The sequence below is a fragment of the Panthera tigris genome, chromosome X (assembly GCF_018350195.1).
Source record: "Panthera tigris isolate Pti1 chromosome X, P.tigris_Pti1_mat1.1, whole genome shotgun sequence".
NCBI classification, from domain to species: Eukaryota; Metazoa; Chordata; class Mammalia; order Carnivora; family Felidae; genus Panthera; species Panthera tigris.
In genome coordinates this window covers 48,213,149-48,230,722 of record NC_056677.1, presented here as the reverse complement: position 1 = coordinate 48,230,722, position 17,574 = coordinate 48,213,149, and the positions used below count along the sequence as shown (strand labels likewise).

Here is a 17,574-nt window from a genome sequence, read left to right as displayed (position 1 = left end):
TTATGCTGAGGGGTGGGTAAAGGAAGTGACACCTGCCACCTCCTTTGTTCCTGGAAATGTATCTCCATGAGTGCTACCTCTCAGGGACTTGTTCTGAAGAAAGCAAATAATATCTCTGCTCAATGCCCCAGGCACTCTTCAGTTCACTGTTTCCATGCTGTCTACCCTTTGGTGTCTTGCCTTCTTTCTCTCTAGGAGCAGAGCAGTGCCCTTCTGCCATATCCCAGCCTAGCTTGCTGACCTTTAAAAGTCCAAGCTCTAAGCCCTGCTGATTGCATGAACTCAGGAAATTTAGCACCTTTCTTTTTCCAAGCCAATGACTTTGGGTAAATATTTCCCTGTGTGGTCCTCTCTCAACTTTCTCTGTTGAAGAAACCATGGATCCCTTCCCTCTGCAGCAACAGCAATGTTTCTTTCCTAAATCACGTGATCACACTTCCTACCTTCTTTGATGTGACCCCTGTCTTTTTAGTTGTGTAATTTGTTCTGTATGTCTTCAGGTATATTTCTGGAATATTTAGGTTGATTTGATAGTTATGTGGTTGTGTTCATGGGACAAAGTGACCTAGGGTCCTCCTACTCCATTACCATTGTCATCTACTTCAAATATATACAATTTTAATTGTCAACTAGAGTTTATCAAAGTTAGAGGCAAAAGAATTAATCAAGACAAAAAGGCTAAGGGGTGTGGCAGTGAGATTGGAACTGAGAGAACCTTAATAATAGCTAATATTTGCTGAGTGTTTACTATATGTCAGATATTATTATAAGTGTTTTTCACTTAATATGCAGATAGTAGATAAGAAAACCAAAATGGCTGAAAATGGTGGAGTAACTTTCAGCTAATGATAGTAGACTGGGATGTCAAATCTGGACAATGTAGCTCCACAATATATGCTCTTGGCATACATTGTCTACATCCTCAATAAAAGAACTATTTGAAGAAAGAAATAATAGAACTTCAGAAACAAATAACTGAGATCATAAAAGAATGTTAAAAATCAATGATCAATTTTGAGCCAGGGTGATTGGGTGGTCCCATTCTTAAACAGTAGAACTTGAAAGTTGCTTAGTAGGAATTGTTGTATCTGCAACTCTTGCTTTGTATAATTGTAAGCTCAGTGGAGATGAACAGCTGTGCTGTATGCTACCGGTGGTATCCAAATAAACATGGACCTCATGGTTTTCTGCTGAGAGAATATCTACCAGAGACAGGGATATTATTCTCTGGGCCCCTTGCAATGAACTCTAATCTTTGGACATCAATGGAGCAGGCATTTCTGCAGCTACCTCAGTTCTAAAGAACCTGTGGAATACCAGGAATAGAGAAAAGTATACCTTGGTTGAATACCAAGATTTGATTCCACAGGAATTTTCCCACTATGGTGTTCATCATTGGCAAACTCCCTATCTCTGTAAATGACACCTCTGTCCACACAGCCCCCCAAACAGAAATCTGACAGTTGTAAGTGTCCTTTCCATCTCAATACATTCATTTTTCTCCACATCCACTCCCAACTTACTAGTCAGACTTTTATAATTTTTTTTTGCCTGGATCATTACAGTAGCCTCTTAAGTGGTCTTCCCCCTTTCACTCTTGCACATGAAGGTTTCTCCCACCAACCACTGTATTCAATACACCCTAGTTATGCTGATATTCTGTCAGTTATTAAAAGAAGGCAAGCTTACTCCCATATCACAGCAGCTTTTGTATTCTGCCTAGCAAAGAACATTATTTCCTCAAACTTTTGTCATAGCTGGCTCCTTCTCATATTGGTTAAATTATTTAATATATGAGCTTTGTTTAAATCTTAATTTGAACAAATATTAAAAAAACATTTATTAGACAGTTGGGGAAATTTGATATTATGAAATGTGATATCAATATTAAGAAAATCGATATTAAGGAATTTGTATGTGATAGTAATATTGTGCCTATTTTTAAAAATCTTTATCTTTTAAAAAAACATGTTGAAGTATTTATGACTAAGATGATATGATGTCTGTAATATTGTCCAAAATAATACACTACAGAATGGGGGAGTCAGTAGGGATGTGGAAAAAGCAAAATTGGGCATATACTGATATAATTGTTAAAGTTGGGTGAAGGGTACTTGAAAGTCCAGTAAACTATTCTACTTTTACATGTTGAAATTTTAAGCTTAAATACTTAATATATATTTATGTTTATACACAAAAATACATATATATACACACATATATACACACTCACACACGCGTGTGTGGAATAAGCCTGTACTCTACATGAAGGAGAGGCAAACAAAACATCAACGAATAAGAAGAGTGCCACAGGGATGTTGGGACAATGCAACCTGGAAATTTGTCACCTGTTCAGAGCTTCAGGGCACAGCAACTAGGATTCTGGTTTCCTCCATACAAATCCTAACAAAGCAAGTGTTAACACAATGCATGTTTACAAGAAAGAAAGGCCCCTTTCTTATCCATGGTGTCCAAGCCTCAATTCTGAGCTAGAGATGACTGGGGAGAAGGAGTCTGCAAAGCAGAGGGTGTAAACTAATGATTGACGATCTACATCTGGCCCATAGGCAAGCTACTTTGATTCCATGGTGCTATAAAACTTTTTACATTATAGGCCAACATCCAAATTCTAGCATGTTTCACATAAAAGTATTAATTTTCTGATTTTCTTTAAAATTTGGTAAATTTGGTAATAATTAGTTGGAGTTGAGTGACAATTCTGTTTCAGAGGGGGCAGGTGCCCTCCGGTTTGACACATCCCTACCCGGTCTGCTTTACTTACTATTTTTTTAATGTGCACCCTTTTTTCTAGTGAACAAGAGCATGTTATAGGTTGGTGTATTGTGCTTAGCTCCAAAAGCGTGCTTTAATTTCACTAGATTTAAACTGCCTTTCTGTTTTTCTTTTCTTTTTTTTTAACGTTTATTTATTTTTGAGACAGAGAGAGACAGAGCATGAACGGGGGAGGGGCAGAGAGAGAAGGAGACACAGAATCGGAAGCAGGCTCCAGGCTCTGAGGCATCAGCCCAGAGCCCGACGCGGGGCTCGAACTCACGGACCGCGAGATCGTGACCTGAGCTGAAGTCGGACGCTTAACCAACTGCACCACCCAGGCGCCCCTGCCTTTCTGTTTTTCAATACTCAACAAAACCTGTGGTGCTGTGGTAATAAGGGAAGGAGTGGTGTCTCAGCTGCTTAATTTTAACATAAATGTTATTATTTACCAGTTAGAAAGAGCCACAGGTTCTCAGTGGGGTAATGCCTATTCAGAAGACACCAGACTTAGTGTTTTCCTAGTTTGGCTTTATAAAAGCCACATGTGAGTAAGAACAAGACATAAGAGTAAAATCCACTAATGATGCTTGGGCCCATGTGTATAAATGGATCAGTCTTTGTTTCAAGACTTTCTTCCGATCTCTCAGACTTTGTGTGTGTGTGTGTGTGTGTGTGTGTGTGTGTGTGTGTGTTGGGGATGGAGTGGAGGTGGGCAGACCTGTATGGATTCTGCGGTGGGCTTTCAGGTGGGAGCTTTTGGTGTACACTTTGTTGCATCCTGCAAAGTCACATTGGTGAATCCGTCTTCTCTTCAAATCAAGAGACTCTTCTCCCTGCATTTGGGTCATTGCTGATGGTCTGAGCAAAGAAAGAGAGATAGGACCAAAGAATGATTTTAACGTGGAAGCTAAATAAATGGACTTACATAGAGTGGGATCACCTCATACATGCATTTAATTTATGTAAATTTAACAGTAAGTTTTCAAGAGAAGAAATAATTGAAATAGTTCAAGCAATTCCCTCAACTAGGCCATTCTTTGCAGTAAGTGCAGGTCCTGAGAGGTGGTAATGTTTCCTTGGGTGTTTTCTGTTCCAGTTGTGAGCATTTCACTCTAACAAGTCTCATGTTTGTGTTTACATAAATGTATTTTTTCATACAACATGGTTGTTAAAACACAAAACAATGCCTTATTAGTTCTAACATTGGAAGACAAGAGTGCTTTAATCTTAAAGAGAGAAACATTATTCAACTGTACTTTAGAGGAAATTTGAAAATTTTTCAAGGACAAAATTGATGATCTAGACAATTAGGACACAACCCTTCCATAACATGCATGTCTATGCACATGTGTGCACACAAACTAACACCTTTGCTGGAAAGGCAATTTACCTATATTTTGTTATCATTAAATGTTTGCCATTGTGTATGAGAATTTGTTCCACTTCTACCACAAACACACACATATATAGACAGGCCTGAAGTAAAGACAAAAGTACTCACTCTTGCTGTAGTCCCTGAATACCCTGTAAAGCTGAGGATCCACTCTTAATCTCACTCTCCTCACTGTCACTTGGGCTCTCCAGTGAAGACATGGAGGTGGGGTCAACTTTCACTAAAAGCAAAGAAAAAGACCAGTGCGGGCTACAAATATATGTGCCTCTGATATCATTTTCAGGATTCCCACTTTAGCCCACAATGAGAAGTATCAACAAGATAGAGAAGTAAAGAAAAATAAAGATGAAAGAAGTGTATGTATATGGAAGGAACAGAAGAACTTAAAAAAATTCTAGCATAGCTAAAATTCCTTTGAGGGAAAGGTAATAAGGAGCATTCTAGTACCACTGGAATGAGCTTCTCTAGGATAGTAAGTTAATGGAATAGGGTCTGGGTATGATTTAACTTTCTATCTCCAGCCCCCAGGACAAAATGTCTCCTGAAAAGTCAGGATTAATGTATGGTTGTTGAACTTTCTGAATAGTTATCTGGCTGTCCTAAGGTAAATGCCTAGGTTCACCTCAGAGATAAGAACTCCTTTGGGTTTTGTGCCCCTAAATGGAAACAAGTCAATAAGATGAAATGCATAACTAGTACTTAGCTTGATACATGTTGGCATCCTTCCCTTCCACCTTTGTCAGGAGAAGCCCTCGAGTATCTCTTATTATCAACCACTGATATTTCTGATACCTAACAAAACTCATTCAAATGGTCAGCAGTCTCCTAGATCTAGTCAAAGTTTCAAAATTTCTATATAGAAGAAACTTAAGGGTGACAATAAAGTTGGTGGGGTGGAATTTTGGCTAGTGCAGTTGCCTCTATACACTAATTGTGTATCATTCACTAAAAAGTTTTAATCATACATCTCAGTATGTATGTGTGTCTTTGCATGTGTGTGCGCACATATGTAATAAATGTAGTAGCAGACTAAAATTCTGTATACATTATGAAAAATCAAACTAAAATGTAAAGAGTGAGAAAATAGAAATAGAAATGTTGATACTTTATTCTTGTGTTCCAATTGTTTTGTTTACATTCCTCACTCCCCCCACCTCCAAACCAAGGTGTAAGAATACCATTTTGGAGACTACTAGGCTAATGGTTTTAGCTTAAAATTACATTGAAACTTTTAAAACCTATTTTGCTTATTTAGAGTGGCTCTGATGGACTCATGGATATTATGGGTGCAATTGAAAGACCCATCATATGATTGCTTGGTGCTACCACTGCCTTGATTTCAGCAAATTCTCACTAGGGATTTTATTTTCTCATTTCCCCTTTTGTTTGTATCTCTTTCCTTATAGGAGAACTGATACCAAAATTTTAATTAATCCCCTCAGAGGAATCTCAAAAACAAGACTGTTATAAACACTTACCATTACAACAATTAGCCACTGTAAGTAGTGATGGCATTTTAAATCAGAAAAAACACAACTACAGAGTCTCAGCAACTTGATGCTTAGTATGTTGTTTTCCAGTCTCCTACATTTGGTGATGGAATGATTACAAGGCATTGAATTTCAAAGATAGAAAACCCTTAGAAAGTTTTTTCCTATAATGATCTAAGATCTGTTTTTTAGTAATTTCCACCCACATATCTTGCTTTTGGTTTTTTAATTCATGCTAAACATTTATCAACTCCTCCTTTGACATGTGTTTGAAATCTCTCACCATCCTAACTCTCTCTTCTGATTATACTCCAACTTCCCAATGTCCTTCCTAAGGCACAATATTGAAAACTGATTATAATTCTAGAGCTGTGGTGAAGCTAAATATTTTGAACCACTCAGGGGCTATAATTTTCTTTGATCACTTCCAATTACAAACTAAAATAGATACATCTACAGAGATGAGAATTGGCTGGGAAATAGTGGTGAAAGAAGGACTTAATTTACTCCTTTCTGAATTCTGAACTTATTTTTTAAATTAAATAAAAAGGGAAGATTGCAGCATGTGAACTCTCTTCTATACAGGTTTTCAAGTTTGTTCATCAAAGTATTTGTTGCAAGACAACTACTATCTACCACCAGGTTGGGTTCTCTAGAGATGCACAAAAGGAAATAATATAGTTTCCTTCTCCAGGAATTTGCAATTTAGTTGAGAAGAATGCCAATACGCTTGTGACACAGGCAAATGAGAAAGTAAAATGGAGGATGATAGATGCCAAATGAAGGAGAGCCCAGGGAAGATGTTAATGTTTCAAAGAAGACTATTTTCCTGTTAGGGAAGAGAATGGTTATGGTATTGGGAGAGACAGGTGCTAAGCCTGGCTAGAAATGTAGCACTAGAAATGTTCTTAACTTTTCCACAAAAGCATTCTTAATGGCATAGACAAATAAATGCATTTTGCTAGAAAATCTGAGTGTGTTCCTTAATAAGGTTAAAACTATTTTTGACATTTGTGTCTTATTATAAAAGGTCATTAAACTTGTACATTTTCTCTTTAATAAAATAATATTTTTAAAATATGAAATGTGATTAAATTACTTGTTATCAAATAACATACAGAATACAGAAAGATACATAGTATTTTCCTCAAAAATATGCATACCCCAGGAGTGCCTGGGTGGCTCAGTTGGTTGAGCATCCAACTTGGGCTTAGGTCATGATCTCACAGTTTGAGAGTCCAAGCCCCACATCAGGGTCATTGTTGTGAGTGTGGAGCCCCCTTCAGATCTTCTGTCCCCCTCTCTCTGCCCCTCCCCCACTCTCTCAAAAATAATAAATAAAAATTAAAAAATATATATGCATACCCCAATTTTAGAATCATGGACGAAACAAGAGAGTATTTGTACTATATTAAGCACTAAAGAGACATGATAAAAACAGTGTTTACAAATAATTATTCTTGAAGCTGTGTGCAAGAATAATTGGAGGGGATGAAATTAAATAAAAGATAGAATAATTCTAAAAGAATAAATGGAGGAAGGTGAGGCCCAAGAAAGGGGGACACTGATGCTTACCTGATCCAGCATTTTTGCCATCTCCTCCAATGAGTGGGACTGTAATGGCTGCAGGGCCCCCATCAGCAGGCAAAGTAGTATACACCATGGGAAGTGACTGTACCACTACTGGGATGGTCTTTAGGCCACCCAACTTATTTGGTAGTCTGACTGAAGGGATGCTGTGAATCACATGAAAGATCTGCTGGCCACCAGTTCCTTGAGAGGATGCCAAGATAGACCTTGGAGTCAGAACAGTAGGGATATTTGCTGAAGTGCCTGTGTCAGATGTTGAAGTGGACACTACAAGTGTCTGGAGAGCAGGCTTTGGCTTGGGAGTGAATATTGGGGGTTGCAGCATGCTGGCAGGCTGGAGATGAGCCTTGGGCTTGTGAAAAGAGAGGTCAACTGGTTCCACCTGGGGCAAGTTGAAATCATTAGCCAGAAGTTCTTCTGGGGGCTCAATCTTGATGTCACTAAATAATGCTGGGTTCTCCATGGGACTGGCATCTGGGAATGGTGGAGATGTCATATTCCCTCTATCTTCTGTCTTAGGAGGATCTCTGATATGAACAGAGCCAGTGACCTAAAATAAATAAATAAATGAAAGGTGCAAAATATTCATTACCCTGAAAAGTCATGTGAAGAATGAAATCAAGAAATCTATATTTTCTTCTCATGGACACATATATAGGGAGTTGAGAGAAATGAGGCAGGAGTATGAGGAAAAAGGAAGGGAAACTTTACTAAACACTAGTACCAGGCACTGTATCAAGCAATTGATACAAATTATTTCATTTAATCTTCATAATAACCCTGAAAGATTACTTAAAGTCAACATTTTCTGAATATCAACCATAAGTACTGTGCTAAGCTCAGTGACAGCAAATGTGAGTAAGGGTCTAGCCACAAAGTGTATACTAACATACTAACTATAATGATAGAGTAATGTGAATAGCTTATAAGTCATACCATAAGTGATGCAGCAGATATACATTCAAGGCATTTAAGAAAAAGTAAAGGGAAAAATTCATTCTAGGCAAGATGAGAAAAGGCTTCAAGGAGGAAGAGCTATGATATATGGATCTTAAAGAATTAATAAGAATTATTTAGGCAGAAAATGAGTAAGAGAGATGTTTTGAGTTTATAGAGATATAACAAGAGACAATATTTTTAGGGAATAATGAAGCAGTATTGTCAATTGTATTATATGCAAAGCCAAAATGTGAAACTTCTACATTAAAAAAAATATGAATTAAATGGTCACTTTATAGGTAATACATATTTGTAAAAACCCATAAAACCTCAATCTAATTTAAAACCTCCTAAAAATTCTATTAATGTAAATGTCAATGATATTTTGAACTGTTATGCCATTGCTAAGCAACACCCTGGTTCTTGAAGATGGCCTTGGAGATAGTGGTGCTACTTTATCCAGCTAATAAAATAAGACCTCATTCTCTCTCACAATTGGATTTGGTTTATAGGGGTTTTGAATTATGGGAGATGTTCAATAATGCATCCTTTGCACAGAATAAAACTATCCTTTCTTTTTTTTTTTACATTTGGAATTTGATGGAAGGTTGAACTCAAAGAAAGGCTGGGTGATAAAGTATAATTCTTTCAAAGAGGGGAGTTACAAGTGCACAGCTATTTTGGTGGTAATTAACTAGCTCCTCAATGAAGGATAGATTGAAGGAAGAATAAGACTGCGTTCAAAGGGACCATAAAGAAAGCAACAGGAACAATAATGGTGACATTTATTAAATGATTGTAAAAATTTGAATATTGGCTTGATTTTGGATGATATTAAAGAATTATTGTTAATGTTTATAGGTTTGATATAGGTTGTTGGAAGATGACAGTGGAGTAGGAGGACCCTAGGCTCTCCTCATCCCATGAATACAGCCAGAATATTATCAAATCATCCTAAACATTCCAGAAATTGACCTGAAGACTGGCAGAACAAACTCCACAACTAAAGGTACAGAAGAGGCCACATTGAAGAAGGGAGGAAGGGTGGAGACATGTTTTAAGACAGAAACAGATTGTGGCTGCTGCAGTGGGGAGGGAGCCACAGCCACATAGGAGAGCAAGAGACAGACTAACATAGGGGGAGCTTAAAGCCTGGAGTTTTAAAGTCAGTTGGCTTGGCTGGGATGCAGCCCAGATGGCAATGTACTGCTCTTAGAGAGAAAGCAAGCAAACAACCCAAGAACATACAGCATGGAAACAGTGATTTGAAGAGCACCTGAGTTATAGAATGGGGAGGTTATTTGCTCATTTCAGAGTGCATCCCACAGAGGCAGCATCTATGGAGAGACATTCTTGCAACAAAGAAATTGGGTGGAGCCATTTCCCACCCATGCTTCTCGGCATGAGCACAGGGCTACCAGTAGGAACAAGCCCAGCACCAATGCTCACTAACTTGTTTACACCAAGCCCCCCTCTTTGTGTTCCAGAAAACACCACCTCCCAGTATTTTCTGCCTCAGTCCCAGCACTGTATGCCCCCTACCTTAGAATACAGGCCCAAACCGTGGCTTATACCCAGTGCCCCAACTCAGGAGATTTGCAGTGTCTCAGTTCCATTCGTGGAGGTGACAGTTCTCATTTCACAAGCAGACCAGAGCATACCTAGTTAAAATGTGTCACATTCATTCCAGAGGCCAAATATTGTCCACAACAAGCAAAGAGAGCCTCTGGAGTTAATGGCCTGAAGGATAAAGTGGCAGGGCAAAACAACAGTGCACATGCAGCACACAATGGGAATACTCCCAGAAGTGCCCGGCCCTGGGGAACAGGACACTACATGGCAGGGCATTGTAAGTGACAATCTGAAGGTAGGCAACACAAAAGCAGTATAAACGACTATTTCTGTAAACAAGAAGTCAAGGAACTCATGAAAGAAAACATCTAAAATATGACAACTTTTACCTTGAACATGGGGAGGAGAGGAGTAAAGAATGGGTTCAAACATAAATGACCATCGACTTAATATAGACTGCTATATGCAGAAGTAGTTATATACAAATAATGGTACCCACACATCAAAAATCACAAATACATATACAAAGAATAGAGAGAAATAAATTCAAATATATTATTAAAGAAATTCATCAAAGCATGAAAGAAAGGATCAAAGAAAATCTTCAGAAATAATCACATAACAAATAATACAATGACAATAAATACATATCTATCAATGATTACTCTGAATGTAAATGGACTAAACACTCCAATGAAAAATAAGCATAGGGTGATGGAATGGATTTAAAAAAATATGTCTATATGCTGCCTACAAGAGACTAATTTTAGACCTAAAGACCCCCTGCAGATTGAAAGTGAGAAGACTGAGAAATATCTATCATGAAAATACATGTCAAGAAAAGGCTGCAGTAGCAATACTTATATTAGGAAAAATAGACTTTATATATTTTTTAAATGTTTATTTTCAAGAGAGAGACAGAATGTTGGCAAGGGAGGTGTAAGGAGAGAAGGAGACACAAAATCCAAAGCTGAGCTGTCAGCACAGAGCCCAATGCAGGGCTCAAACTCATGAGCCACACGATCATGAACTGACCCGAAGTCAGACACTTAACCAACCTAGCCACCCAGGCACCCCAGAAAAACTAGATTTTAAAACACAGACTGTAACAAGAGACAAAAAAGGACATATTAATAATAAAGAAGATAATCCAAAAAGAACATAAAATAATTGTAAATATTTATGCACCCATAGAAACAACCATGTACATAAAACAATAATAAACATAAAGGAACTAATTGATAATAATACAATGATGGTAGGGGATTTTAACAGCACACTTACATCAATGGACAGATGATCTAAACAGAAAATCAACAAGAAAAAAATGGCTTTGAATGACACACTGGAACAGGACTTAATAGATATATTCAGAACATTCCATCCTAAGACATCAGAATACACATTATTTTCAAGTGCACATGGAATATTATCCATAATAGAACTCTAGGTCACAAAACAAGTTTCAACAAGTCCAAGGATCAATGAAGTCATACCATGCAACTTTTCTGACCACAATGCTATGAAAATAGAAGAAAACTACAAAAAAATCTGAAAGTACACCAATACATGGAGATCAAATAACATGCCACTAAACAATAAATATGCCAACCATGAAATCAAAGAAAAAAATGAAAACGTACATGAAAATGAAAAACAGAACAGTCCAAAGCCTTTGGGATACAGCAAATCAGTTCTAAGAGAGAAGTTTATAGCAATACAGGCTTGCCTGAAGAAATAAGAAAAATATCAAATCAACAACCTAACCTTTCACATAAAGAAACTAGAAAAAATGAAAAAAAAAAAAACCTAAACCAGGATAAAGGAGGAAATAATAAAGACTAAAGCAGAAATAAATGACATGGAAAACATAACAGCTCAATGAAACAGGAGATGGCTATTGGAAAAAAAATCAATAAAGTTGAATCCCTAGCCAGACTTATCAAGAAAAAATAGAAAACTCAAATAAATAAAATCAAAACTGATAGAGGAGAAATAACAAATAACACCACAGAAATATAAGCCATTGTAAGAGAATATTATGAAAAATTGTATGCCAACAAATTGGACAACCTGGAGAAATGTATAAATTCCTAGAAACATATAAATTACCAAGACAGAAACAGGAAGAAACAGAAATTTGAACAGACCAATAACCAGCAAAGAAATTCAACTAGTGTTCAAAAAACTCCCAAGAAACAGAAGTCCAGGAACAAATGGCTTCACAGGTGAATTCTACCAAACATTTAAAGAGCTAATACATATTCTTCTCAAAATATTCCAAAAAAATAGAAGAGGATGGAAAGCTTCCAAATTCATTCTATGAAGTCAGCATTACCCTGATACCAAAACCAGATAAATATACCACTAAAAAAGAGAACTATATGCCAATATCCCTGATGAAAATAGATGCAAAAATCCTGAACAAAATACTAGCAAACTGAATTCAAGAATGCATTAAAAAAGTCATTAACCACAATCAAGTGGAATTTATTTCTGTGTTGCAAGTGTGTTTCGGTATTTACAGATCAATAAATGTGATATATGAATGAAAGGATAAGAACCATATGATCATTTCAATAGATGGATTAAAGCACTTACAAAGTACAATATACATTCATGATAAAAACCCTCAACAAAGTAGGTTTAGAGGGAACATACCTCAACATAATAAAGGCCATATATGAAGAACCCACAGCAAGCATCATCATCAATAGGAAAAAAACTGAGAGATTGTCCCCTAAGGTCAGGAACAAGACAAGGATGTCCACTGCCACCACTTCTATTCAACATAATATTGAAAGTTCTAGCCACAACAATCAGACGACAAAAAGAAATAAAAGGCATCCAAATCATTAAGGAAGATGTAAAACTTTTGCAGATGACATGATACTATACACAGAAAACCCTGAAGACTCCAACAAAAGTTTTGCTAGAACTGATAAACAAATTCAGCAAACTCACAGGGTACAAAATAAATGTACAGAAATCTGTTGCAATTTTATACACCAATACTGAAGCAGCATAAAGAGAAATTAAGAAAACAATGCCATATACAATGGCGCTAACAGTAAAAAGATACCTAGGAATAAACCTAACCAAAGAGGGAAAAGGCATGTACTCTGAAAATAATAATTAAAAAAAAACTGATGAAAGTAATTGAAGATGACACAAAGAAATGGAAAAACATTCCATGTTCATGGATTGGAAGAACAAATATTGTTAAAATGTCTTTACTACCTAAATCTATCTACACATTTAATGGAATCCCTACCAAAATACCACCAGCATTTTTCACTCAGCTAAAGCAAACAATCCTAAAATTTATATGGAAGCACAAACGACCCCGAATAGCCAAAGTAACCTTGAAAAATAAAAGCAAGGCTGAAGACATCACAATTCCAGACTTCAAGTTATGTTACAAAGCTGTAGTCATCAAAACAATATGGTAATGACACAAAAATAGATACATAGATCAATAGAACAATACAGAAACCCAGACATGAACCCACAACTATATGGTCAATTAATGTGGACAAAGCAGGAAAGCATATCCAATGGGAAAAAGCAGTCTCTTTAACAAAGGGGTGTTGGGAAAACTGGACAGCAGCATGCAAAAGAATGAAAGTGGACCACTTTCTTATACCATACAAGGAATTAATATAAACTGGATTAAAGACATACATGTGAGACCTTAAACCATAAAAATCCTATAGAAGAACACAGGCAGTAACTTCTTTGACATAGGCCATAGAATCTTCTTTCTAGATATATTTCCTGAGAAAAGGGAAGCAAAAGAAAAATAAGCCTTTAGAACTAAATCAAAATAAAAAGCTTCTGAACAGGAAGGAAAATATTCAACCAAACTAAAAGGCAAACTATGGAATGGAAGAACGTATTTGCAGATGACATATCCGATAAAGAGTTAATATCCAAAATCTAGAAATAATTTATAAAAACTCAACACCCAAAGAACAAATAATCCAAATGAAAACTGGGCAGAATGCATGAACAGACATTTCTCCAAAGAAGACATCCAGACGGCCAACAGACACATGCAAATATGCTCAACATCACTTACCATCAGGGAAATGGAAATTAAAACTGTAATGAGATATCACCTCACACCTGTCAGAATGGCTAAAATCAACAACACAAGAAACAACAGTTGTCAGTGAAGATGTGACAAAAAAGGAACACTTGTGCACTGTTGAAAAGAATGCAAACTGATGCAGCCACTGTGGAAAACATTATGGAGGTTACTAAAAAAATTAAAAATAGAACTACCCTATAATCTAGCAATCACAATACTGGGTATTTACCCAAGGAATACAAAGACATTAATTTAAAGGGATGCATGCATCCTGATGAATATAGCAATATTATTTACAATAGCCAAATTGTGGAAGCAGCCCAAATATCCATTGACGGATGAATGGATAAAGAAGAGGTGTCATATATATATATATATATATATATATATATATATATATATATATATAATTCAGCCATAAAAAAGAATGAATGAAATATTCTTATTTGTATCAATATGGAAGGAGCTAGAAAGTTTAATGCTAAGTGAAATAAGTCAGTCAGAGAAAGACAAATACCACATGATTTCACTGATATGTGGAACTAAAGAAACACAACAAACAAAGAGAAAAAAAAAGAGAACGAGACAAATCAAGAAACAGACTCTTAATTATAGAGAACAAACTTATGGTTACAAGAAGGGATGGTGTGGGGGATGGGTTAAATAGGTGATGGGAATTAAGGAATGCACTTGTCATGATGAGCACAGGGTGTTGGTAAGGAATTGTTGAATCACTATATTGTATATTGTACTAAAACTAATAAAACGCTGTATGTTAAAAATTAATAAAGAAATAAATAAAAATAAAAGCACATATCTTTAAAAAGGGGTTTGATAAAACATCACCGTCATGATTTTTAAAAATTTAGGTGAGAGTTAATAAAGGTCTGAACTCAGAAAATAGAGGGCTAAGTACAGGAAGTGTTCTCTGAGTTTGACTTTATTCAAAAAACCCCCAGAGCATGCTGGGAGTGAGTGTAGGCATCAAGAGATATCCGTACTTTATCTACAGAATCTACCCAGCCTCCCATCTGTGTTTTCCCTCTACTGTGCTATGATACTCTTGGTTTCCTGATTTATAAGCCCAGACCCCAACTGAGGCCTTGTCTGTGGTCCAAGTATTGTTTCCAACTACTCCTGTAAGTTCTAACTTCTGTGATTTCCCCCATCATTTAACATACTTTTAAATCTATTTTTATTTCAGTATAGTCGACCCACAATATTACATTAGTTTCAGGTGTATAACATAATGATTAAACATTTCTACAAATTATCTTATGCTCAGTGCAAGTGTAGCTACCATCTGTCACTAAGACACTATTATAATAACATTGACAACATTCCCTATGCTATACATTTTAATCCCATGATGAAAAGCCTGTATCTCCCACTCCCTTTCATCCATTTTGCCCATTTTCCCACTCCTCTCCTCTGGCAACTATCAGTTTGTTTTCTGTATTTATTGTTCCACATACTTGTGTAATGTGATCTATCCCTCATAGGTGGATTCATTTCATCCAGATAAGGAGGGCAGTAGAATCTTACTGGGGTGGGGTGGGGGGAGATAAGGGATGGAAATTGTAAAGAATGACTGTATTGAATTTAAAACTTCCTTATTCTCTGAAACTTTCAAATCTACTTGAGCTATTTTTATCTACATTTCCCACTTGTCACTTAACCTGACAATCTCTCTTCCCAGATTAAAAGGCAGAACCCCAGGAATCTCTAAGGAACAGTAGGATAGCTGTTACTCAATCCACAGTTATTCATTTTATTGAAAAATACATTATTCAGGAAAATCCAAAATGGAAACTGACCAATAAGAGTAAAGAAACTAAAGAACATATAGACTATTCTTTTTTTAAAGGTTTTTGAGCATAGTCGCCATACAATGTTACATTAGTTTCAAGTGTACAACATAGTGATTCAACAAGTTTGTGCTATGCTCACAAGTATACCTATGACCTGTCACCATACAACACTATCCCAATATCATTGACTATATTCCTTATCTTGTGCCTTTTATTCCTATGAATTACTTATTTCATAATTAGAAGCCTGTATCTCCCACTCCCCTTCATCAATTTTGCCCATCCCTTACCCCACTCACCTCTGGAATCCATCAGTTTGCTCTCTGTATTTACAGGTCTGATTCTGCTTTTTATTCATTTTTTTATTCGGTTTATTTTTGATTCCACATATGAGTGAAATACAATATTTGTTTTTCTCACTCTGAGTTATTACACTTGGCACCACACCCTCTAGGTTCATCCATGTTGTTGCAAATGGCAAGACTTCATCCTTTTTTTGTGGATGCATAATATTCCTCTGTGTGTGTGTGTCTGTGTGTGTGTACCACATCTTCATATTTTTTATTATTTTTTATTTTTTTATTATGAAATTTATTATCAAATTGGTTTCCATACAAAACCAAGTGTTCATGCCAACAGGTGCCCTCAATACCCATCACCCACCCACCCCTCCCTCCCACCCCCCATAAACCCTCAGTTTGTTCTCAGTTTTTAGGAGTCTCTTACGTTTTAGCTCCCTGCCTATCTAACCATTTTTTTGCTTCCCCTCCCCCATGGTCTTCTGTTAAGTTTCTCAGGATCCACATAGGAGTGAAAACATATGGAATCTGCTCTTCTCTGTATGACTTTTTTCACTTAGCATAACACTCTCCAGTTGCATCCATGTTGCTACAAAAGGCCATATTTCTCATTGCCAAGTAAAATTCCATTGTGTATATAAACCAAAATTTCTTTATCCATTCATCAGTTGATGGACATTTAGGCTCTTTCCATACTGTAGCTATTGTTGAGAGTGCTCCTATAAACATTGGGGTACAAGTGCCCCTATGCATCAGCACGGCTGTATCCTTTGGGTAAATTCCTAGCAGTGCTACTACTGGGTCATAGGGTAGCTCTATTTTTAATTTTTTGAGGAACCTCCACACTGTTTTCCAGAGTGGCTGCACCAGTTTGCATTCCCACCAACAGTGCAAGAGGGTTCCTGTTTCTACACATCCTCTCCAGTATCTATAGTCTCCTGACATGTTCATTTTAGCCACTCTGACTGGCATGAGGTGATATCTGAGTGTGGTTTTCACTTGTATTTCCCTGATGAGGAGGGACGCTGACCATCTTTTCGTGTGCCTGCTGGCCATCTGGATGTCTTCTTTAGAGAAGTGTCTATTCATGTTTTCTGCCCATTTCTTCACTGGGTTATTTGTTTTTCGGGTGTGGAGTTTGATGAGCTCTTTATAGATTTTGTATACTAGCCCTTTGTCCAATATGTCATTTGTAAATATCTTTTCCCATTCTGTTGGTTACCTTTTAGTTTTGTTGATTGTTTCTTTTGCAGTGCGGAATCTTTTTATCTTCATGAGGTCCCAACAGTTCATTTTTGCTTTTAATTCCCTTCCCTTTGGGGATGTGTCAAATAAGAAATTGCTGCAGCTGAAGGAAGAGAAGTTTTTCCCTGCTTTCTCCTCTAGGGTTTTGATGGTTTCCTGTCTCACATTCAGGTCCTTTATCCATTTTGAGTTTGTTTTTGTGAATGGTGTAAGTAAGTGGTCTAGTTTCATCCTTCTGCATGTTGCTGTCCAGTTCTCCCAGCACCATTTGTTAAAGAGACGGTCTTTTTCCCATTGGATATTCCTTCCTGCTTTGTCAAAGATTACCTGGCCATAATTATGTGGGTCTAGTTCTGGGGTTTCTATT

General features: G+C 36.8%; 1 protein-coding gene across 1 annotated transcript in view; it reads right to left on the bottom strand.

Moving 5' to 3' along the window:
- The window catches only part of KLF8 (Kruppel like factor 8), a 78,546-nt gene that overhangs the window by 17,844 nt on the left and 43,128 nt on the right, over nt 1–17,574 (bottom strand). Inside the window, exons 3-5 of the mRNA XM_042975000.1 lie at nt 7,234–7,798; nt 4,277–4,388; nt 3,494–3,633 (exon numbers count right to left, since the gene is read on the bottom strand). Of these exons, the coding sequence (XP_042830934.1) occupies nt 3,494–3,633; nt 4,277–4,388; nt 7,234–7,798 (817 nt within the window). The remainder of the gene's footprint in view (nt 1–3,493; nt 3,634–4,276; nt 4,389–7,233; nt 7,799–17,574) is intronic.